The following is a 24,089-nucleotide window of genomic DNA, read 5'->3' as shown; positions in this document are numbered from 1 at the left end:
GACATCATTTACGGTAGGAATTTACCATATCATCTGTTACAATAAGTCGGAATCAAATAAAACATAAAGATAAGGAGATATGTAAGGTCTTCAGTTCTCGTGACGTCTACCATATCTGTCATTTTTGTGCATATGCAGGCAGTATGCGTAACGGTGTGTGGTGCGTTGTAAATGTTTGGAAATTTGTGGAATTTAGGGAAATTTGTGTCATTTATTACCTTTTGGTGTAAAATGGCGGTTACTAACCTATTCCTCGAGGATCGAAAATCAGTGCATTCTACTTATGACTGCGCTAGAAAACACAAAAAACACATTTGGTTGGTCTTCCCCTCTCTTGAATAGAATTGATCTTAGTTAAGTGAACTCTTGAGGTACTTGCGATCATATAGTGGGCTATTGTTGGAACATGCCGTCGGTGCCGTTGGATGGTGGTAAGTCCGACACAGGGCCTGCGGAGAAGAGGAGGAAGAAAAAGATGAAGAGCTGCGGTAGAAGCCGTTTGGATGCAGTTGCCTGTAGAAGGACTGAATCTCTAAAACACAAAGGACACAAACCAGAACCAAAAACTAATACCGTCTCTGTATCGGCAGCACTACACACACCCGATGACCTGAACGGCACAGAAAAAACGCGCCTCCAGACCTAAATTACGCGACTTAAGAGCCGACCATGCGGAGTCCCCGCACTGTAATGCCAGCGACAAGACTACACAAATCAAAGGCAATTCAGTAACAACTACCCCGACGCATCCGTCTGGGACAACTATTGGGAGCTATCGACCGTACCCCGCAGAACCTCCAAGAAAGCCCTGTTAGTGTCGCGTTATCACCCGGAATATCGATGTCTAGTGTTTCCTAACTTCCCACGTGTGTTTCAAAAACATGAGAGTCCTGGATTGCGCCTTTGGAAAGTAAGCGTTGGAGAAACTGTCATTGCTTCCAGTCATGAATGAGTGTTTGCATCTCCCCAAAAAAGCAATATTCTGGGTCCTGACAACGAAATATCTTATTGCTCTTCTTTGATGACACACTGAAGAACAGAAATTTTTGAGGTCCATCGGTTTCAGCATGCTATTTCTATAGAGGGTGACCCAGCTATCATAAACCAAGATTTTAAAGAGCAATGTCGTTACTGAAGGAAAACGTAGTAATTTGTTTCGGTAATTAAAGTTAATTGGGTAATTTTTTTTTACTTTTTAACTAGAGAAGTACTGTCCGTAATCACTCAAGTGTCAATAAGGCACTTAAAGGTACCCACGAGGCACATCTAACTTTGGTATTTTCAAGTGCAAAGTAAGTGCGTTCTTATTTCTCCTGACTGATAAACAAACCCCGCGAAATATAAGAAATACCACGTGACTGCGGTCCCGCTCGCCTCATACAGCGAACTCGGACAGGCTCCTTCTGAGTAAGCCGGAATAAAATAACGAAAAGAAGAAAAATTAAAATCGCGACCGATTTTTTGTAATATCTGCCACACGTGCCCCGCGAAACCTGTGGTTGCTGCTCCTTCCATATATGCCACTATCAAGGTGACGTTCTCTCTCTTAGGGCGGGTTACAGGCAAATCAGTTTCTTTCCATCAGCTTATTTGAGGGCGGTGCTTTAAGATGCGTGTGGGAGCGACTTCAGATGATATTTTTTTATATTTCGCGCGGTTTCTCCGTGAGTAAAAATAACTGAATACGGAACTGGCTCGTCGCTACAAACACCAGAATTAGATGCCTTTGGTATACCTACAAGTTTCTCATTGACACTTTATTGATTGGGCCAGTGCTTCTCAACTACTCACGGTTCTACTCTGTTTGTCCAGTGCGGTAAGCACGCTTTGCAATTCGTCCCCCAGGTTACTTAGCAAGGCAACGTCATCATAAAATCTGAGGTTACTCAGGTTTTCTCCAATAATTAAAATTACCCAATTAAACTCGATAGCGATAAAATTGCTCGCTGCTACTGCAGTACACTGGGAACATTATGCACTAGGCTTTCTTCGAGTAATGTCATTTCTCTCTTTTAAATTCTTTGTCCACGATAGATAGGACACTCTGTATGTAACAAAAAACAGTTGATTTACGTACAAAAGGGGAACAGTTTGCAAATGTTATACTACCTGCAGCATGATCTATGCCATATTGCAAGCGGGTGGCGGTCAGACCAAGTTTTCGATTTCTCCCATGGAGTATTTTTTTGACGAGTACGGTGACTGCTGTCCAACAGACACTGCGAAGATGCTGCCCAAAGTTACCCGGGGTTATATCTAATTGCATTGCAAAAGTCTATAAATATATATGCAGATATCTCTTCTCTCACCCTCGCGCTCTTGAGGCGGACAGCCCGATGCGGACGCATTGCTATGTCTGAAAAAGCCTAACAACATGGTTTTTCTCGCACGCCTCCCTCAAACTGTGCCAACCGTGTCCTACGTTGCAACCATCTCAGCGGTGACGTTTGCCGGCTTTAGCATCGGCACTGCAGCTAGTCACTTCTTCAGTTGCGCACCAGTGTCAGCATTTCGTTGCCGCATTGTTAGTGCATCCTATTTGACTACTACACGGCGCTGCACTCACTTGCCACTCCATTTTAGGACACGCAGCAGTGCTGTCGCGAGACGTCACGAAGTCGGACAACGGCGTACCAGGCAGCGCGCGAAGCGTCACCGCCTCAAAATCAAAAGACGCCGTCAGCTCGGGACTGGGTTTGACGTCATTCTTCTTCGCTATCTCTCGATGGTTATGTGTTCTTCTGTCGCTTTGTCCACGGATCGAAAGCGAAAATGTTTGCTGACATTTCCTTTCTTTTATTCATGCAGTAGTACATGAATAATGTGCCCTGTAATTCTATTTTGCAATTACGGCGCTTTGTAGTTGGGCGAACGTACTGCTGAAACGCACCTAAAAGAAAAAAATATCTTCCGGAATTATGGGGCCAAATACATTTGCGCTGCAGAGTATCGCAGAATAAAAAAAAAACGCAACCTTGCGCCCCGAATTCTGCAGCGCTTTCCGGCTTAATCGGGCAAATACCGCATTAGTTATTTTCGCATAAAGAACTGCAGACCCACTGAGCTCTACGAAGGTTATGATTTATTGTCCTTCCTTGCTATAAAGTTCAGTATGCAATGTAGCTCGACTATAGTTGAAAGGTAAGCCCGTGCTTATGGATATTTAGGCCACCGTACGTTGTAATCTAACCAGCACGTATTGCAGCGTACGGTATATTGCAGTGGACGCAGCACAGAGGCCTTACATATTGCATTATGAATCACCCCTTGTGGAAATGATGACTTTAAATGGGTTTCCCTCTGTCCACAGGCCAATTTTAAATCACGGGGAGCTGAGGAGGGATTTCATTAAGGATGAAGAGAAGTCAGCCTAGCAGCAAGATTGGCTAGCTGTTATGACCTATGAAAGGGGCGAAATTGAGCGAAGGAAGCGAAGAAACAAATACTCATAAAAACACTACAAAGCACACGGAACTGACAATCTCTGGATCACGCATTGAGCACACGCAAAGTAGCGAAGTTAAAGCAAACGTTCACGGGGTTTCGTGCAGACCGGAGTCGCGGAGAAATGACACCAAGGCCCTTGTACTAAGAATTGCCGCAGCAGTGTGGAGCCGTGGACCGATGATGTCGTAAAGGTTTAGTGGTGCATCAACACGCAGTCCATAAAGTGTTTTTGACGGTTATCCGTGGGGTGTCATAGCGGGGACACACCCACAGTACATGTTCAATAACCTCATGAACACTGTAGGATTGACAGTGAGAGAAGGCAACTCGGGCGTCTTTCGCAAGTAGCGGCCGCTAAAAGCGACGTTGAGAGGAAATCGGCGAATAACTGATTCATCGCACTTTCCCTGGCCACTTGGCATTCGGAAAGTGCAGACGGGATCAATTCTCTGCAATAGCTGATAATTGTTCGATCCATCCTTCCATAAAGAGATTTGCGAACGCCGCGACACAGAATACGCAAGTGTCGTGGCGTCACGTCGGGAGAAATGAATCGGAGTGATAACGCTAGATGGTTGATGAGCCGCGAAAGCTGTTTCAATGCCCAGGTAGACACTTCAACACGACGTCACGAAGCAAGCTGGCAGCGTGTGTGGGAAGATTGAGCATTTCGTGGGCCAGTTGTAATTGGAATTGAGGATAGTTGTTCATGCGGAGCCCGTACATCTGTGAAAATCACCCACAGAGAAGCTTCATTCTCAAGAATGTACAGCAACGCAGAGCGCAAAGAAACAAATTCTGAGGTCGTCGTCGTTATTTGTGGCTTACAATGGCCGCAGTTTTGGTCCACGTCGATAGAACCCAGATTCCGCTCGAACATGAGGTGGTCGTCACCGATGCATAGGTGTAAATATGCTTGAAGGTAAGGTACGAATTCCAAATGTGCTATAGAAAAAGTACTTTAGGGCTGGATATGACATACTGGATTTAGTGCAGATGCTTGGTATTGGGTCACAATACGCAAGGGGAGTACATCCGGGGTGGGTGATGAAGTGCCGCAGGCTACTTCTGACGCAAGGGGGGTAGATTGTCTTGTACATCTAAGGCGGATCTAGAACTCAACGGTTGACCAGAAGCCCTAGACGCAAGCCGCAGATGTGTGTGAAGCTGGTTCTCTAATTAGTACACTGGGTGAGACGCGCCTAGATTCTTGTATGGCCTCCAGCGTACAAGGTGTCTTGGGAAGGCGAAGACAAAACCGGAGAGCGCGGGCCTACATACTTTCTAACAGCCTTTCGTTGGTCTTGGAAAAGGAGCAAATTGCTCGGAGGCTGTATCGGAGCAGTACTTCGCCGAGTGCTGTGTAGCTACGAAGGAGGGGCCCAACAGAAAAGCTTCCTGAGATTCTGGTTAGCAGGAGTAGCACCTGAGCAACGCAGCCCAGCTTCTCCCTTCAGGAGATGTACATGTGAAGACCATGTCATCGACCTGTTAAGTTTTACACCCAGGAATAAGTGTGATTCCACAAGGGTATGGGGACCCCTACCGCTAAAAGATAATAGCGGGAGACATCACGACGGTTGCTACACATTTCCTAGCCAAGATTTCTAGGCCGCGTCTGGATAAAAGGTACGCTATCGCATTGATGGCTTTTTGAAGGGGAGCTCATAAAACAGGCCTCTTGCGGCCAGAGCGTCAGACGGAGATATTATCAGCATAGAGCAATATTTCAGCGTTGCCTGGCATGAACTTCTGAATTTCGATGAGGGTGATAACAACCAGCGTTGGATTTAAAATAACGATCCATCTTCACAGCGCAAAAATAACGCGACAAAGCGGAAGAAAACACTGGACAAGCGCTGATTTTCTCCTCTTTCTCCCGTTATTTGTGGGCTGTGAAGATGAATCTGTACCAACTAGCCCGGTTTTCTATGTTACTTAAGTTAAAATAACGCCATATTGCGCACATAGGGTCAAACTGTGAGAGGCTGTTTCGCTGTCCTTCGTAGACATAAAGGCATATCTGTAGGAGATTTAATCGGATATCCATGTTCAGGTTCGACTTCCGATGCAAACCGATTCCGTTGCAGATCTTATCGCTTCATGTGCCACGAAGTCAAAGGCTGCTTGAGTTTCAATAAGCACTGCTAGAGTGATGCGAGACTGGGCTTTTGTGTACTTTATATCGTTCACAAGGGCAAGCACGCTGTCCATGCTGCTGCGAGGCTGATTCCAGTGATCTGTGGGTCATGCACGTTCCGGTTTGTAATGTTCCAGTCTAGGCGGGCAAGGGGACCATGTTCTCCAACACCGTCCCCACGCAGTACAGGAGTGCAATACGCCGGTAACACTAAATTCTCGTAGCGATTTTGCCGTGTTCGACTACAGGAACACGGCAACCGCGCTTCCATCCCGGTGCAAGGCGGCCCGTTTCCTGGCGAAGGTTGCCTATGCCGCGAAGGAAGCTCTTAACTTTATTTCCAAGGTGCAACAGAGCAGCATATCTGATGCCATCTGGACCAGATGCAGAAGCCATGTTTACGGAAGCCAAGGCGGCAACTAGTTCTGCCATTCTAAATGCTTGTCTGTGATGGTCACATTTCCAGAAGGCAAAGAGGCAGCTATCAGATAGGCAGGTAAGACTGGAGCCGACAAGGCGGCAACTTTAGGTCACAGCAACACAGAGCCGAGAAGGCGGCAACGTCTTGGTCACAGCGGTTCTCTCGCAGAGCAAAGAGGTAGAAAGGGTGCAGCGCAGTAGGCTGTGCCTAAAAGATACGTACTAAGCTCCAAATCCTCGTGAATGGTTTTGGTTAGTCTAACTTTGAGCCGCACGGCTTGTTCTCTTTTTCCTGCTAACCAGGATACCCGCAGGCACTGTCCCACTCGATGACGATACTGCAGGCGCTGTCATGCATGATGACTCAGCTGCAGGTGCATGCCACGACACAGGCGTCGTTGTGGATGTCGACTGACATGATGGCGTTGGTGTCGCAGTGCTAGGCGCCGCAGATTCCGCGGGTCCGGAGCAATTAGAAGTGGGAAGTCTTCGTCGCAGCTTGCATGTGAAGTGTACTAAGCTGGCGCTTGCTTTTTGGTGGCCTTTCCAGGTTCAGAAGGCGACTATTCCAAGCAGCACCTTTGCCTTGTCATTCATGCAGGATAACCTTCGCTGACTTGTAGCAACTCTTTCTGTCGTCCTTTAAGCTAGTGCATATACTTTTCTCTCCGAAGGACCGGACATTGCACAAACGTCGTCTCGTGACTGTTCCCATGGTTCGGGCATCGACAATTATCAGCGTCGCACACCGAATTTTCCTGACAGCCACCACACCCAGCACCCAAACTCGCAAGTCTACCCATATCTGCTTCGTGGCAAGTGGCACTTGCTGCATTGCGTTGGTGTGTGAACATAAAGATATACGCGGTAACTCGTGTATCGTAGGAAAACATGCTCAGGTGCTGTGTCAGAGGCAAATATAATCCGCATGCTCTTGGATAATTTGTCAAGCCGACGAACAGATTTGACTGGTGTATTATAAAGCAGAGCAACGAGGATTTCAGGGTCAGGCAGATCAACTGGATCGTCCGTGTTCACTCCCGCTCCGCACTGGCTCGAGCGATGCTCTTAAGTGTGTACAGTGCTACGCTCAAGGGTTTTTATTTTCAGGACACGTGCAGTTGCGTCAGTGTTGCGCATGTCCACTGGAAGGAGGTTCAGTAGATAGTTTAGCGTTACCTAAAGGACTCCATCTGGAGCCACTGACTCAAGGCCACGTATCAAACCGAGCGGGTTGAAACGGTTTATGACGCTCTCCACCTTTGCTGGTTTCATGAATTGAGATGCGCCGATGCTTCAGAAATTGCATTATAGGCTGGCTTCTGATAGCCATATACTGTCTCTTAGAACCACGTAGCCGTTTATAAGGCATCGCGGTCGGGACATATATTTGTCCGTACGTGTTCTTCGAGTTGGCTTGAACATAAATAATTGTGGCAAAAGTTGTATCTGACACATTTCAGAAGTCGTCTTCATCGTCCGGCAGCGGTTGGTCAGAAGGACAACGGGATGTAAGTAGACTTGCCTGACCAGCTGTTATCGGCTCCGACTACATAGAGGAGGCGTTATGACCGTCTTCAGAGGCATTAGAAGCGTGGTCAGGCGCTCTTTTCGAGTTTGTTTGATGACAAGGGTTCCTCGCCAAGTGATTGCTTCCAGCCGCCAGGACGAGGCCAGACAGGTGACATCCAGACGGTGCAGCCGGCAGTTTTCTAGGAGGCGAGGCCGGCGCCAGCCTCGGCGGGACTCCACCATTCGTGGTAAGCCTGACCTGGGCTGATGGGACGTACCAAATTCGAATCGGAAAATGTCAAGACTTATTTAAAGTAAACTGCAAGGAGAGACGGAAAATGTCAAGACTTATTTAAAGTAAACTGCAAGGAGAGACGCGAGCGGCCGTCCCAATGTTTATTCTTCCTCTTCAGCGAATATACAAGCGTAGACGGAGCGGCCACGCTTTTAGTGGTTTCTAAGGAAGTTGAGATCACTAGTGCCTCATTATCTGCTGTTTCCATCAAATAACCTTGAGGGCTTGAGGGTTTTGTTTATTAGGAAAGCCCGTATATAGAGCAAGCGAAGCGTTAACCCTTCAAGAAAGAAAACAGAAGGAAGGATGAAATATTTTTATACACCACGCACATCCTCGAGACACTTTCTTGAGCAATTATTTTCGGAGCCTGTTTATTAGTCCAGTTTCTTGCATTCTCGTTCTGCAATTACATTTTTGAAGCCTATTTAGGACGAAACACCCGAGCAGCAATATTCTTCGTGAACTAAAACTAAGTACTGCAGGCATGCAAACTTCCCAACCCCTGACACCTGTCATGAACCCTGTAGCTGCGCGTGCACGCCCCATCTACTTTCCGCTCTAACCCTTCCATACAAACACCGCAAACCGGTTACGTCCGTGGGCTTAGAAGTGAAACACACCGTCGAAAATATCGCTTTGAATGCGCGCGAAGCTTAATAAGTAATATTGGTACACATCAGCGTTCCAATCTTGCACGTTCCTGTTCATCCGGGAGGATAGCAGCTACTCTTTCATGTTGAACTTGCGGCGCAACGGCGATAGCTGCGCCTTTTCACTGTTTTCCCGTGTCTCTTCGGGCCGACGCTTCTTCGATTTCCGCGTTTATTCCTCCATGCGAAAGACATGCGTCCGCCTTACGGTGGTATAAACCTGGAAGGCCTTAAGCTTTATTCTAGCGGACAAACATGTGGCTGTCGGTTTCCCTCCACCGTCGTGGGCATCTTAATGTTTGTGTGTGACACTCCGAAAGGGGAATAGCGTCACGCTACTAACTTAATGAATCCACACAGAGTTGAAGAGACGAGAAGCAAGACAGGCTTGGCTGTCGAAATAATTTTGGTTGTAGCCGACGCGCTCACCGGGCGAGATGCCGTGACTTTTAGGAGCGGGTCCGGAAGGCGGCCAGCGCAGGATCTTGGGGACGGTACCTGTCGTTGTGGAGCCGGGGTGCACTGGGTGTGTTTGCTCTGTTCGCACGGGAAAGTCGGGACTGCTGTTCAGGGGAGCGTTATATCAACGCAGGCTTCAGAGATATGGGGGCGAACTCAAAGTGCTGCTGCGGGCTGACTGTTCTACATACGAGGGCCACGAGGGAGGCCGTGGTGCGGTCGCCTCGATCTCGGCCGGAATGCGGGGTGCTTCGTCCGGCCATTACTCGGACCAATGGTGGTACGCTCGTCGGCTCTTCCCTGAATCTGTACACGCATTCAGCGGCCGGTGTCACCTTCCTTTCGTAACACTGTAAGATACCAACCCAGGCCCAAATCGCTCTATTTCGGAGGACAGCTGACAGGGTGTATTAAAGCATGAGGGTTTTACTTTTAAATCTCCCACCAGCACAACGGGCATACAATTGGTAGCAGTTTGAAGTCCTGCTGTGCATGCACCGGGCTGCTCTGAACCCCCAAGCTGTGTCCGCATAAACCGGCAACCGGTGATGAGCACATAATCAAATGTGCCATACACCAAGAGTAATGTCGCAGGAAATGCCGGCCAGATTGCAGAAGAATTATGGGCAAACTCCGGCGGGCACGTTCGTCTTGAACTGAAAGGGACCCTGCACCTAATCGGTGAAGGGGACTTTTAGGTGGCAACAGCGGCGGCTACATGTTCTGCAGCGGCGGCCTTCAGTAGTTTTTACCCCCAGTCGCGCTTGTGCAGATTCTTCGCGGTCATTTTACCAGCCGATTGCGGAGCTTGTGAAAGATGTATCAATGGTGGCAACGGGAATATAGTTGTGAACGACTGGTAGGCGGTTTCGAGGAGGCGGCCCCGAGCGGAGCTGAGTAAAACGGCTTCACTGGAACGGAACCTGGGGGGGGGGGGGGGGGGGGTAGAAATGTACTTCTCAGCAGTAAAAATTGTTATCGAATAAAGCTGTGGAGCGGAACTTTGGCTAATTCTGCGCCCTGACAGAGCATAAGTTATCTTGCGAAGGGCCCTCTGGAGGACACCTGTATCTGTGAAACCTGGAACGATACATTTCGCTGGACGAGTCGTGGAAGTAGACTATTCTAATGACACATTTCCAGCGTACTTTGATGCAGAACCACAACTGATGCTGCACGAAATGATATTGCGCCACTTCAACCCTCTGCAATTAAAGCCTATGTAGGGTTCCATTCGGCTGCATATATGGGCACTGTTACGTTACCAATAAATGATACTTCCTGCAGTCAATCTGACAGAGAGAGAAGCACGAATACTAACGCACGGAAATTTAAAGCTAAGGATATATCGAAAAATTCTCATGTGCCAAATACTGCACAACCAATTATGCAATGCTTAACATCAAAACACAAAAAATGCTCACATCCACAGCATTGTGGGCCAACTAGGGAAATATTTGTAGGTGTTAACAAAGCGTGGCCCCCGGTATGAGCATTTATAGATTTCATTTAAGCGCAAAGTATAAGTTCCCAATTTGCGCGAGAGCGCGACGGACGTTAATAGTCACGGATACACGATTTTATCCGTCCATTGTACGTGCCATATGGAATTTTTAGCTTGTTTGTTTCCATAGCCGCAAGTTAGCACCTACCGAAACGACCACAAGTGCTGATGCGGAACAGATATACAGTGCAGACCGGGTCAGCTATACACACGCTAACAATTATAATGCTGAGCGATGCAACTTTTAAATGCAGAGCATTTGTATAACTCACGATGTCACCCGTGCGTCGGCGTCCGCAGCAGCCAGCCTCCCCCTACACTATAAAAAGAAAAAGAACTAACAGTTACCGGCGCCTGGTTTCGATCCCACGACCCTGCGGGCGGAACGCAAGGTACATGGTGCTCCACAAAACGACACAGAATCAAAGGCTACGAACGCGCCTTATATCCTTGACTCATTCAAACTACGTCGTCAGCGGCGTGCGTTGGCGACTCAGCGGCGTGTTTGCGGCGTGATAGCTAAACAATAAAGATCCCACCGATTGAGGGGGGGGGGCGGTGGGGGGCGGGGGTGCAAGTGATGGCAATAAATAACAAGTTGACGTTACCTACTTACGTCTCCCTCCTCTCTCTCTCTCTCTCTCTCAAACCCAACTACACCACCAACAACTACCACCAACAACTACCACCACCACCACCACCAACCCTACGCCACGTAAACGACCCCAATACTCTGCATTTACTCGTGTCCCTCGCGCGGGGGCATGCGACGGAGGATTTTTTTCATCGCAAGTCCAAACATGAAGCGTAAAAAAATAATTTCTAATTTTTGCCCTTATGCTGGATGATATTTATTGATATTCACTTCAATTTCGACGTATTCTACATGTCATTGGGTGGCTTTCTTGTTGTTTTTCGTATTTTTTAAAACAAAGTCTACGCTCAATAATTTTAAGTTAAGCCGATAAACACAACATTCTCATCAAACTTCAAATGTTATTATTGTTTGCCGAATTAACAATTCTTACACGATGTTGCAGCACTTATGATTTTATTTCAACAAGCTAAGAAAATGCGTAAAAATGATTAAAAAAACTATAGACAGAGGACAGCTTTATTTAGGCAAAACTAATAAACCGGAAACTAGGCGAAGAATGCTAACGAAAACAGCGCTCAAAGAACCTTACTGTGGGAATTTTTGTGACGGCGTAATCTCTGAACCTCTTCCATAAATGAAGGGTATGCTTCAGCACACCTTACCTAGTTGAACAATAAGACTTCTTTCATAGCAACCTTTAAAAATTGCCAAAATCACCTGTCGAACCGCGCCGGAAGTCGCCGATGCGCCCCTCCACTAGCGAAGGCCATGGAGAGAAGAGCGTTCTAAAGGACAGAGCCATGCGGAATAAATATAACGTTGGCCAAAGTTATATTATGTTATGTGCAGCGCCCACGGCGCTGCACACTAAACGGTCTGTACGTCCAAATGCATACGAGAGAAATACTGGCCTCCCAGAAGCACTAGTATATTGTCACGAAGCCAAGGACGACGCAGTTGTCTTGCAGGAGAAACAAGTTTATTGGAGCGAACTTGTGCTCCCCTAACAACTTAAAAGAATACAGAGGCGGCGAAGCAGCGGTCAACAAAGTGACTTGCGTCAGCGAGCGTCGCAGAATCGAATGCCCCGGCGTCCGCACTGCAGGCTTTTTATCTTTTGGCGCGCGTGGTTCTCGAAACGTCGATTCGCATCGAGAACATAGTAGACCCAAGAAGATTATTCTGGGCTGTTCACGTTAGATCGGAATGCTCTCCCTATCACAACAGATAACACATGCGGCACAGAAAGAAAGAATTGAACACGCGCTTTCCTTGGCGCAGAGATAACACAGACCGGCACAGCCGGGCGGTAAAAGCAAAACACAAATAAACAAACCCAATGTATGGTTCGCGGCATTACCCCCCCTCTAAGAGTGCATCGACCCGATGCTAACATAAGCGACAGTCCGAACAAATGAAAATAAAAGTTCGTCATCGTTCGTAGAAAGGTTTTAAGCGAACCACGTGGACGACTTCAGGCCGCGTGCGTCGTCGTGATGTGCCGGAGTCAACATCGGGGATCACTTCGTAGGTAAGTTGGCCAACACGTCGTAGAATCTGGTAGGGTCCGAAATACCGTCGCAGGAGCTTCTCACTGAGTCCGCGTCGTCGGACGGGAGTCCAAACCCACACACGATCCCCTGGTTGGTACTCGGCGTCTCGGCGTCGGAGGTTGTAGCGGCCGGCATCCACCAGCTGCTGGTCCCTTATACGAACTCGAGCGAGCTGGCGGGCCTCCTCCGCACGTTGAAGATATCCGTGGACGTCGGCGTTGAGGTCGTCGTCTTCTACGTGCGGAAGCATGGCGTCGAGCATCGTAGTCGGCCTTCTACCGTAGACAAGCTCGAACGGCGTCAGCTGCGTCGTCTCCTGGATAGCCGTGTTGTACGCAAACGTGACATACGGGAGAACTTCGTCCCAAGTCTTATGTTCAACGTCAACGTACATTGACAGCATATCTGCGATTGTCTTGTTCAGACGTTCTGTTAGTCCGTTCGTTTGGGGGTGGTACGCGGTCGTTCTTCGGTGATCCGTGTTGCTGTAGCGTAATACTCCTTGCATCAGCTCTGCAGTAAATGCCGTTCCGCGGTCTGTGATTAGGACTTCCGGGGCTCCATGTCATAGCACAACTTGGCTTATAAAGAACTTCGCTACTTCTTGTGCAGTCCCCCTCGGAAGAGCGGCGGTCTCTGCGTAGCGCGTCATGTAGTCTGTCGCTACGACAATCCACTTGTTGTGTGATCGTGACGTAGGGAACGGGCCTAAAAGGTCCATTCCAATCTGTTGAAATGGTCTCGATGGGACGGCGATCGGTTGCAGAAGTCCGGCGGGTCTTGTCGGCGGCGTTTTTCGTCGCTGGCAGTCACGGCAGCTCCGGACGTAGTGGGTGACGTCAGAGGTAAGGCCGGGCCAGTAGTACCTCGCCTTGATTTTTCCAATAGTGCGGGCTGTGCCCAGATGTCCGGAAGACGGGTCGTCGTGGCACGCTTCCAAAATTTCGTCACGAAGGTCCGCGGGGATGACGAGGAGGTAATTCGCTCTTGTTCCGGGGCAGAAATTCTTCTTCACAAGGACGGAGTTTCTCAGGCTGAATGCTGGTAAGCTGCGTTTGAAGGTCCTAGGAACGGCAACGTTGCATCCCTCGAGGTACTCGATTATGACGCGTAAGTCGGGGTCGGCACGCTGCTGGGCGGCTAGGTCGCTCTCCGTCACGATCCCGAAGAACGCGCTGTCTTCATCAGAGTCTTGTGGTGGGTCGACGGGGGCGCGGGACAGGCAGTCGGCGTCGGAGTGTTTCCTGCCGGATTTATAAACGACGGTAACGTCGAACTCCTGCAAACGCAAGCTCCACCGCCCAAGACGGCCAGAGGGGTCCTTCAAATTGGCGAGCCAACACAGCGCATGGTGGTCCGTTACAACCTTGAATGGCCTTCCATACACGTATGGGCGAAATTTTGAAATCGCCCATATAATAGCCAGGCACTCTTTCTCAGAGGCAGAATAGTTTTTCTCCTCCTTCGACAGACCACGGCTGGCATAGGCGATTACCCTTTCGCAGCCGCTTTGCTTTTGGACAAGGACGGCACCCAAGCCTATATCACTGGCGTCCGTGTGCATTTCCGTTTCGGCATTTTCGTCGAAACGAGCGAGCACGGGCGGGCTTTGCAGGCGTTTTTGCAGCTCGCAGAATGCTTTTTCTTGGTCGTTTTCCCAGCTGAAATGGGTGCTGTCTTTTGTCAAGCGCGTGAGTGGCTCTGCAATGCGTGCGAAGTTTGCGACGAAGCGCCGGTAGTATGCGCACAGCCCGAGAAATCTTCGCACGCCCTTCTTGTCTTTCGGCCTAGGGAAGTTCGCGATAGCTGAAGTTTTTGCCGGGTCAGGTAGGACTCCCGCGGCGTTGACGACGTGGCCCAAGAACTTGAGTTCCTCGCATGCGAAACGGCACTTTTCAGGCTTCAGCGTCAACCCCGACGTACGAATGGCCTCGAGTACAGACTCCAACCTTGCAAGGTGTTCGTCGAAAGTCCGGGCGAATACCACTACGTCGTCGAGGTATACGAGGCAGGTGTGCCACTTAAGGCCAGCTAGCACAGTGTCCATGACTCTTTGAAACGTCGCTGGTGCTGTGCACAGCCCAAACGGCATCACCTTGAACTCGTATAGGCCGTCTGGGGTTATAAATGCAGTCTTCTCTCGGTCTCTCTCGTCCACTTCAATTTGCCAGTAGCCGGTCTTCAGGTCCATCGATGAGAAGTACTTCGCGTGGCAGAGGTGGTCGAGGGCGTCGTCGATTCGGGGGAGGGGGTACACGTCCTTTTTCGTGATTTTGTTCAGTCGCCGGTAGTCAACACAAAACCTTAATGTGCCGTCTTTTTTCTTTACGAGTACGACGGGCGCAGCCCAGGGGCTTTTCGATGGCTGTATAATGTCGTCGCTGAGCATGTCGTCGACTTGAGTCCGGATGGCTTCCCGTTCGTGTGAAGAGACGCGGTACGGTGACTGTCGGGTAGGTCGGGCTCCATCTTCGGTTATTATTCGGTGCTTTGCTAGAGGGGTCTGACGTAGTTTTGCGCTCGACGAAAAACATTCGCTGTAGCGACGCAGCAAGGCCAATAATTTTTTCCGTTGTTCTTGCGGTAGCGCCGGATTCACGTCGAATGGCTGCGGGAGCTTGAAGGTTTCTACGGGTGTGCGTTCAAAGTCGGCGACTGCGATCACATCACTTGCTTCTTGCGTTTCTTCGAGGAACGCAATTGCAGCTCCCTTGTTTAAATGCTGGTACTCTTCGGTGAAATTAGTGACCAAAACGTGAGATTGGCGTTGCTTAAAGTGCGCAATGCCTCTTGCGACGGAGACGCCGCGGTCGAGAAGCAACCTTCGATCACTCTCTACGATAGCGTCGATGTCAGAAGCAGCATCCTCACAGTAGACGGCGATCATCAAGCTTGCGCGGGGTGGCAGGGTGATGTGATCGTCGGCGATCCTGACAGCAGCACGGTGATCGGGGTTCGGTTGCGGCGTCGTGGAGTGATCGGAGGAAAATGTTATCGACTTGGTCTGCAGATCAATTATTGCGCCGTTGTCCGTCAAAAAGTCAATTCCGAGAATCACGTCGCGGGAGCAGTTAGGCAGAACGACGAACGCCGCAGGGTACGTTGTGCCGTCTATGGTGACGCGCGATGTGCACATTCCACTTGGCGTCACGAGGTGGCCTCCTGCTGTGCGTATGTGCGGACCGTCCCATCTGGTCATAACTTTCTTCAGTTTAGACGCAAATGGTCCGCTCATTACCGAATAGTCGGCTCCCGTGTCTACGAGGGCGACTACGTCAAAGCCGTCGATGGACACCTTGACGTCGGATGCCGCCTTCCTCGAGTTCCGGGTGCGTCGGGGCGTCGCATCTCGGCTTGTGCGTGTTGACGGTCGGGCACTGTGCGTCGTCGTTGTCATCGTCTTCTCAGCGGACGTCTCGTCGTGTACGGGAGTCTCGTCAGGTCTGGGTCGGGTCGTCGGGATGAGGGCATGTTGTGAGTCACTGTCTTCCGCGAGTCGTTGCGTCGTTGGAGGGTTTTCATTTTTCCGCGATCGTGCAACTTTACCTCCAGAAGTTGCTGCTTTTAGTTTCCCCCGCGTGGGCTGGGGGACCTTCCACGTGAGAACTCAGCATTGCTACGGCGGTTCGGTGACTGGTATGGGTAGGGTGACGGCGAACGGTTGAAACGGGCTGGTCGACGGCTGGTGTTGGACAGGTACTCTTCGATCTCCGATGGGTGCTGACCAGTTCGGGGGCGGGGTGCGTCGACGGAGAACCCTCGCAAACCGAGCCTCCTGTAGGGGCAGCGACGGTAGACATGGTCGGCTTCTCCGCAGTGGTAGCACAGCGGACGATTGTCGGACGTTCGCCACACGTCGGTCTTCCTTGGGGCAGGGGGTTGCGCCGCAGGTGGTCGGGCCGGCGAGAGGGGACGACGGTACGGAGCCTCGTGACGATAGGGTGCAGGTGGGCGAGGGCGATGTACAGCAGCCGCGTAGGTCATGGCTTGCGGCTCGCGAGGTGCTACTGGCGTCGTTGAAGTTCCCAGCGCTTGCTGCACTTCTTCTCTAATGACGTCGGTAAGAGAAGCGACTTGTGGTTGCGGCGTCGTCGGGAGCAGTTTCCGCAGCTCCTCCCTCACTATTTCGCGGATAGCCTCGCGTAGGCTATCAGCCGGAACCCGCATGTTGTCGATGTAGTTCGCACTGGCCGCGCCAACAAAGTTCCGGTCATACTGCTTAGCACGCATTTCGAGAGCCTTCTCAATCGTGCTGGCTTCGGTCACGAATTCAGCGATGGTTTTGGGCGGGTTGCGGACAAGTCCAGCAAACAGCTCCTCCTTCACACCGCGCATCAAGAAGCGTAACTTCTTTTCTTCCGTCATTTCAGGGTCCGCGCGGCGAAATAATTGCTTCATCTCCTCAACGAAGATCACGACCCCTTCGTTGGGGTGTTGTGTCCGAGTTTCAAGCAAAAGCGCAGCTCGCTCTTTTCTCACAACAGTAGTGAATGTCTTCAGGAACTCCCTTTTGAAGTGAGTCCAGTCGGTCAAAGAACTCTCATGGTTCTCGAACCAAGTTCGAGCAGCATCTTCTAAGTAAAAGAAGACATGCCGGAAAGTTTCTTCGTCGTCCCACCTGTTGAAGATGCGGACGCGCTCCAGCTTCTCCAGCCATTCTTCGGGGTCTTCAGCGGGGGCTCGCCGGAACGATGGCGGTTCCCGGGGCTGCTGCAGGACGATTGGCGATGTTGTTTCTTGCACCATGGTGTTGGTTGCAGCGTTCTTTTTCTTGGGCCCTTCTGGCATCAAACCGAACTCGGGTGGTAAATCTTGCAGGCGGGGGCTGGCTCTTGTTGGACTGGCTTGGCGGCTTCTCGAGGTTGTAGTGGGCATGAAGGGTGCGTACCCAGCACCTCCACCAGATGTCACGAAGCCAAGGACGACGCAGTTGTCTTGCAGGAGAAACAAGTTTATTGGAGCGAACTTGTGCTCCCCTAACAACTTAAAAGAATACAGAGGCGGCGAAGCAGCGGTCAACAAAGTGACTTGCGTCAGCGAGCGTCGCAGAATCGAATGCCCCGGCGTCCGCACTGCAGGCTTTTTATCTTTTGGCGCGCGTGGTTCTCGAAACGTCGATTCGCATCGAGAACATAGTAGACCCAAGAAGATTATTCTGGGCTGTTCACGTTAGATCGGAATGCTCTCCCTATCACAAATGATAACACATGCGGCACAGAAAGAAAGAATTGAACACGCGCTTTCCTTGGCGCAGAGATAACACAGACCGGCACAGCCGGGCGGTAAAAGCAAAACACAAATAAACAAACCCAATGTATGGTTCGCGGCAATATATAGACAGTGGTGAATGTAGAGGCCGTGAAGAGGCCGACACCCTTACTTCGAGATCCAACGACGTCTGCTTGTTTTATTGCGAGCTCACGCTTGAACCCCTCTGCCCGCCCGCTTCGTCGTCCTCTTCTTGTGTACTTGTTAGAGCGCGCGGTATTTCCCGCCATGGCCACTGCCGGGGTAAACTCAACAGTGAGAAAGCAACGTAAAAACAGGTAGAGGTAAGTGAACCGAACTTGCACGGTTGGTGAAGGGTAAAGCGGGCAGGAAATTATAGCACAGAGAACCTACCACCAGCTACGGACGAAATATAATTTGAGCCTACGGTTATTTCGCGGTAAAATTAACTGGAGTAAACATATACATAATTGATTGATTGATTGTAGGGTTTAACGCGCCAACGCAACGCAGGCGATGAGGCGCGCCGTAGTGGAGGGCTCCGGATTAATTTCGACCACCTGGGGATCTTTAACGTGCGCCGAAATCTCGTACACACGGGCGTTATTGCTTTTCGCCTCCATCAGAAAAGCGGCCGCCGCGGCCGGGAATCGAATATATACGTAATTCCTTTGGTGGGATGAGCGGCGTTATCACTCCATGAACTAGTACTATGTGTTTTTACAACTCGTAGTGATTATGTGGTATTTGTACGAGCTTTTGATAACGACGTCGCCGGTGGGAGATCAGATGGGCTTCGGATTTGTTTTTGAGAATAAAGCACACGTCCTGTCAGTTTCCTGTCTTGCGTATTGGTTTTCTTGGTGTCCCTTCAATATGTTATAACAGGATATTTTACAATGTCTCCGGGACGACTTTTCTAATGATCAGGGGCCTATATATTGTTATGAGATGGATTTATTTACAGTGAGGTCGGACGGTGTAGGACGAACGCAGATGGTAGAGCGGTCCGTGAATGATGGTGCCAAGCCGGAGTGCAACCTCGTTCTCCTCTTCTTCCAATCAGCTTGCTCAGATGGTTGACCGTTGAAATGTCATAAACGCATCCGCGAATATACGGCACTGATGGTGTGCGTAACATTTCCCCCGTCGCAGACGAAGCCCCCAGGGCGAGTCAGCTTGTGGAGCGTTCTTCACAGCGTTTGAGCCGGGCAACATGGACTACTTGCGTTATTTTGCTCTGTCTGCCAGTCGAAGTCAATCGCGAGACGACGTATGTGACATCGCTGAGACGTTGTAGCACAACAAACGGACCCACGTAATGAGGCAGGAACTTCTCACACAAGCCGCGCTTACGCAGTGGTGTCCAAAGCCACACTAAATCACCCGGTGTGTATGTTACATCACGCCGACGACTGTCGTAACGCTGCTTAGAGCGCTTCTGGGAGGCCAGGATTCGCAGGCGGGCAAGCCGACGTGCTTCTTCGGCAAGGCAGAGCGTCCTAGCTAAGGAAGGATCGTCATGGTTGGAGAAAGGGAAAATCGTGTCGAGACAGCTACCGGGCTGCCGGGCATAAAGGACGAAGAAGGGGCTGTAGCCCGTTGTTTCGTGCTTCCCAGTATTGTACGCGTATGTGATAAATGGTAGCAGATCGTCCCAGTTCTTGTGGTCCGAGCTGACATACATAGATAACATGCTCGCTAACGTGCGGTTGGTACGTTCCGTCAGTCCATTTGTTTGAGGGTGGTACGGCGTAGCATGGCGAAATTGGACGGAACAAAGGCGGAGCAACTCTTCAACGACATTTGCAGTAAACTGATGTCCACGGTCACTGATTATGACTTGGGGTGGTCCATGGCGTAACAAAATGTAGCGAAGCAAAAAGACGGCGATCTCTGTAGCAGTGGCAGACTGTAGAGCAGCCGTCTCAGCATAGCGGGAGAGGTAATCCACACATACAATGATCCAGCGATGTCCATGCGATGAGCGGGGGAAAGGCCCTAACAAGTCCATCCCAACTTGTTGGAAAGGACGACTTGGCGGGTCAACAGGGTGCAGTCGCCCTGCTGGAGCAGTTGTTGAATTTTTGTACCGCTGGCATTGGGTACAAGTGGCGACATAGCGCTCAATAGTCTTGCGCATGTTCGGCCAGTAAAACCGTTGTTGAGCGCGGTGCAGAGTGCGCGCGAGCCCCATGTGACCCGATGTGACGTCGTCATGCACAAAACGTAGAACAGCGCTACGGAGGCTTTTTGGCACAACAAGTAGGAGACGAGGTCCGACAGCCGAATAGTTCTTTTTGTAAAGTATTTCGTTTCGCACGCAGAAACGGCTAGTAGGCTTCGATTCATCAGCTAAAGCGAAAAGCGAGTCCAAAGTTTTGTCGTTGCACTGCTCCCTTTTGAAAACGGCCGGCTCAGGGAAAGATGTCGAAATAGAGGCGAGATACTGGTCAAAGTTGTCTTCGTCAGAGGCCACTGATTCCAGTGGCAGCCGGGAGAGGCAGTCAGCGTCAGCATGCTTGCGGCCGCTTTTGTATGATACGGTAAAATCATACTCCTGCAGACGGAGAGCCCAGCGTGCCAGCCGCCCACAAGGATCACGAAGGTTGACGAGCCAGCAGAGTGAGTGGTGGTCTGTGACGATGGTAAAAGAATGCCCATAGAGATAGGAGCGAAATTGCTGTGTGGCAAAAATTACTGCCAGACACTCCTGCTCCGTGACAGTATAATTCCGCTCCGACTTGCTGAGAGTGCGGCTGGCGTAAGCAATAACATGCTCATTATCACTGTGGCGCTGAACAAGCACGGCCCCAACTCCAACCCCACTGGCATCGGTGTGAACTTCAGTAGGCGCCTGGGCATCAAAATGGCGGAGAATCGGTCCGGACGTCAGAAGATGTTTCAAGTGACGAAAAGCGACGGCACAGTCGGTACTCCATTTGAATGGAACGTTTTTCCGCAGAAGACATGTCAGAGGATGGGCTATGTCAGGAAAGCCAGGCATAAAACGACGAAAATAGGAGCAAAGTCCCAAGAAGCTGCGAAGTTCCTTCGCAGAGGTGGGTTCTTTAAAGCAGCTAACGGCTCGTATCTTGTGTGGATCGGGTCTGACGCCATGTTTGTCGACAACGCGGCCTAAGACAAGAGTTTGCCGCTCTCCGAATCGACATTTTTTTGACTTCAAGATGAGACCAGCCTTTTCTAAACAGTCCAAAACAGTGGCCAAGCGCGTGTTGTGTTCCCGAAATGTGCGACCAAAAATGACGATATCGTCGAGGTAGCACATGCACACTTCCCACTTGAGGCCCCGAAGTACCGTATCGATGAAACGCTCAAACGTAGCAGGGGCGTTACAGAGTCCAAAGGGCATAACATTAAATTCAAATAGTCCATCGGGTGTGATAAACGCTGTTTTTTCTTTATGGTCGGGGTTCACGGGAATTTGCCAGTAGCCTGATCGCAAGTCAACTGAAGAGAAGTACGAAGCCGAATGAAGACAATCTATTGCATCATCTATGCGGGGAAGAGGGTAGATGTCTTTTTTAGTAATTTCATTGAGGCGCCGATAGTCAACACAGAAGCGCCATGACCCGTCTTTCTTTCTGACCAATATCACCGGAGCTGCCCAGGGACATGAAGACTCTTGAATCACGCCAGTCTGCAACATGTCTCGTACTTGTTCATTGATAATCTTGCGCTCGGATGGTGAAACGCGGTACGGCTTTTGTCGAATGGGCCGGGCTTCCCCAGTATGTATTGAATGGTGGGTCCGTGTGGGCGGTATTGACGAGCATCGATGTGTTCGCCCGAAGTCAAATACGCGTGAGTATTGTGCAAGCACGGCAACCAACGCATGGCGTTTGTCTGGTTCAAGGGATTCGTCGATCATACTTTGCAATTTGGCAGGGTCCACCGGGGAAGGATCAGTGGACGGATTTATGGCTTCGGACAAAACTCCTACTGAAGTTGAAACATATTCGATCGCTTCGGCAAGTTTCAGCCCGCGTGGAAGTAGAGGGGGTTCGGGCGAAGAGTTGATAGTCCACACAGAGGTTTGTCCCCTGTTTACCGTAACAACCGATCGAGGCACCAATACATTTTTCTTTGCTCAGTTTAGGGGAATCGGCTCCAGCAAAGCTTCAAATTTATCCAGATCAGTTCCCGTGCAAAGGACTGACACGAATGCGGCTGACCGCGCCGGCATGATGGTGTCGCTCAATACGCAGATTGTGCGGGTGGTATCGGGAGAAGAATCTTCTACAAGGGCAGATAGGGCGGTCCCTTTCACATATATCTCCCCATTACGACAGTCAACTGTGGCACCACACTGCTTCAAGAAGTCTAGACCTAAAATCACATCGTGAGTTGACCGCGGCAATACTGCAAACTCCGCCCTGAATGTGTGGCCTCCAAACGAAACAGTCACTGAGCAGATTCCAAGTGGGCATAGGGACTCACCACCGACACCTTGAAATGTTACCATTTTGTCCCAGTGAAACATTACTTTGCGGCCAAGACGGCATTTAAACGCAGAACTCATTACCGACACTGTTGCGCCCGTATCAATCAAAGCCATCGTTCTGGTGCCATCGACTAATACTTCCACTGTGTTTTTTAGCATTGATACAGGCGAAGGTAGTTCCCAGTTAGGCTGTCCGGTAAGAGGCATTTCACGTGACAGTTGTGCCGCGGCCTCACCTCCATTGGCCGTGCTGGCTAGTTTTCCGGCGGTGGTGACCGACGCCGGGGTGATGGTGAACGCCGCTGTCGTGAAGCGGGTGGGGTCAAGCTCCGGTCAGAAGCCGGTGAATCGCGGCGCGGTGGTGCCTCGGAGAACAAAGCTGTTGCCAGGCGAGTGTCGTAGCGGGCATTTCGGGCGTTCGGGCGGTTACACATGGGAGTTTGCTGGTACCGTGGCGCTTGCCGGCGACGGCGGCAGTAGAGAGAAATGTGGCCCTCAAAACCACAGTTGTAGCAGACGGGAAGGTCACGCTCACGGGGAGGGAAGAATCTCTCGTAGACGCCATCAAAACGGCGATCATAAGCCGGGCGCTGAGGACGCTGGTCGTAAGTTGGACGTTGAGGGCGCCGAGAGAACTGCTGGACATCGTGGCTGTAGCGTGGTGAATCCCAATTGTCGAGGCGCTGCGGGCTTTCATTGCGAGGCGTATAGCTCGGATCACGGAACTGAGCACTCGAAGGCGAGAGGCTATTGGCCTGTACATCTTGCAGCACATAACTTTCGTGAACGTGCAAGCCGTCAGTATAGCGCCGAGGCTCTTGGTGTCGCAGCAACTCCTCGCGGACGATGCGCCGGATAGTTTCAGCGAAGTCCGGTGGTGGGGTCACATCAACGCTTGCCACAGTAGTTACATTAGCCAAGCGAACGAACTTTGGCGTAATACGACGCTTCTTCAACGCCTCGAAGATTCGACAGTGCTGGACAACGTCTGACGCGGATTCCATCTTTTCACGCCCTATCAAAAAGTTGTAGACGTCTTCAGCGATCCCCTTTAATAAGTGACCCACTTTATCGTCCTCAGACATTTGCGGGTCGACGAGTCTGCAGAGCTTTAGCACCTCTTCAATGTAGGTGGTGCATGTCCCACCTGGGCCTTGGGCGCGACGCAGCAACGTCTGTTCAGCCTGCTTCTTCTTTCCGACGGAGTCGCCAAAGCGGGCTGAAATTTCTTCGACGAAACGGTCCCAGGTTGTGAGCTTGCTTTCGTTGTTCTCAAACCAGGTCAGGGCAGTCTCATCTAGCGAGAACACGACGTTCGCGAGTTGTGCAGCGGTATCCCAGCGGTTATACCGGCTCACTCGCCGATAATGCGTCAGCCATTCCTCAACGTCCTCATCGGCGTTCCCAGTAAACATTCGGGGCTCTCGCGGGGGATGCCAGCCAGGCGTGGGGGCCGGTGCAGTGTTCCCACCTTGAGGCATCGTAGGAGACAGCGGTGGCAGACCCGCGACACGTCGGCTGCGGCGGAAATCCTGGAGGCCCGACGTGGCGTACACCGCACCTCCACCAAACTGTTGTGAGATGGATTTATTTACAGTGAGGTCGGACGGTGTAGGACGAGCGCAGATGGTAGAGCGGTCCGTGAATGATGGTGCCAAGCCGGAGTGCAACCTCGTTCTCCTCTTCTTCCAATCAGCTTGCTCAGATGGTTGACCGTTTAAATGTCATAAACGCATCCGCGAATATACGGCACTGATGGTGTGCGTAACAATATATTAAATTTTGTTGCAAATAATTTGCTGGAACTTATATTG

At 50.6% G+C, this 24,089-nt stretch overlaps 1 protein-coding gene across 1 annotated transcript; it reads right to left on the bottom strand.

The window, feature by feature from the left end:
* Positions 1 to 393: 393 nt before the first annotated feature.
* LOC144148397 (uncharacterized) lies at positions 394 to 23,756 on the bottom strand. Its single transcript, XM_077679938.1, has 4 exons — positions 22,811 to 23,756; positions 22,512 to 22,577; positions 8,897 to 9,004; positions 394 to 449 (listed from the first exon to the last, which is right to left on the bottom strand). The coding sequence occupies exons 1-4, from the start codon at positions 23,754 to 23,756 to the stop codon at positions 394 to 396; spliced, it is 1,176 nt and encodes a 391-aa protein (XP_077536064.1).
* Positions 23,757 to 24,089: the final 333 nt, after the last annotated feature.

This window comes from Haemaphysalis longicornis, unplaced genomic scaffold (assembly GCF_048455015.1).
Source record: "Haemaphysalis longicornis isolate Haplotype H1 unplaced genomic scaffold, Haemaphysalis longicornis Haplotype H1 scaffold_8, whole genome shotgun sequence".
Lineage (NCBI taxonomy): Eukaryota > Metazoa > Arthropoda > Arachnida > Ixodida > Ixodidae > Haemaphysalis > Haemaphysalis longicornis.
Note: the sequence above shows the minus strand (reverse complement) of the source record. Positions and strands in the feature narration are given on the sequence as shown.

What these genes read in the sequence shown, in the direction of transcription:
- LOC144148397 (XM_077679938.1), bottom strand. Translation starts at nt 23,756, where the DNA reads ATGCCTCAAGGTGGGAACACTGCACCGGCCCCCACGCCTGGCTGGCAT. An exon ending in CGAGAGATTCTTCCCTCCCC is followed by an intron (nt 22,578 to 22,810) that starts GTGAGCGTGACC and finishes GCTTCACGACAG; the next exon opens with CGGCGTTCACCATCACCCCG. An exon ending in AAGTCACGGCATCTCGCCCG is followed by an intron (nt 450 to 8,896) that starts GTGAGCGCGTCG and finishes TCTTCTCCGCAG; the next exon opens with GCCCTGTGTCGGACTTACCA.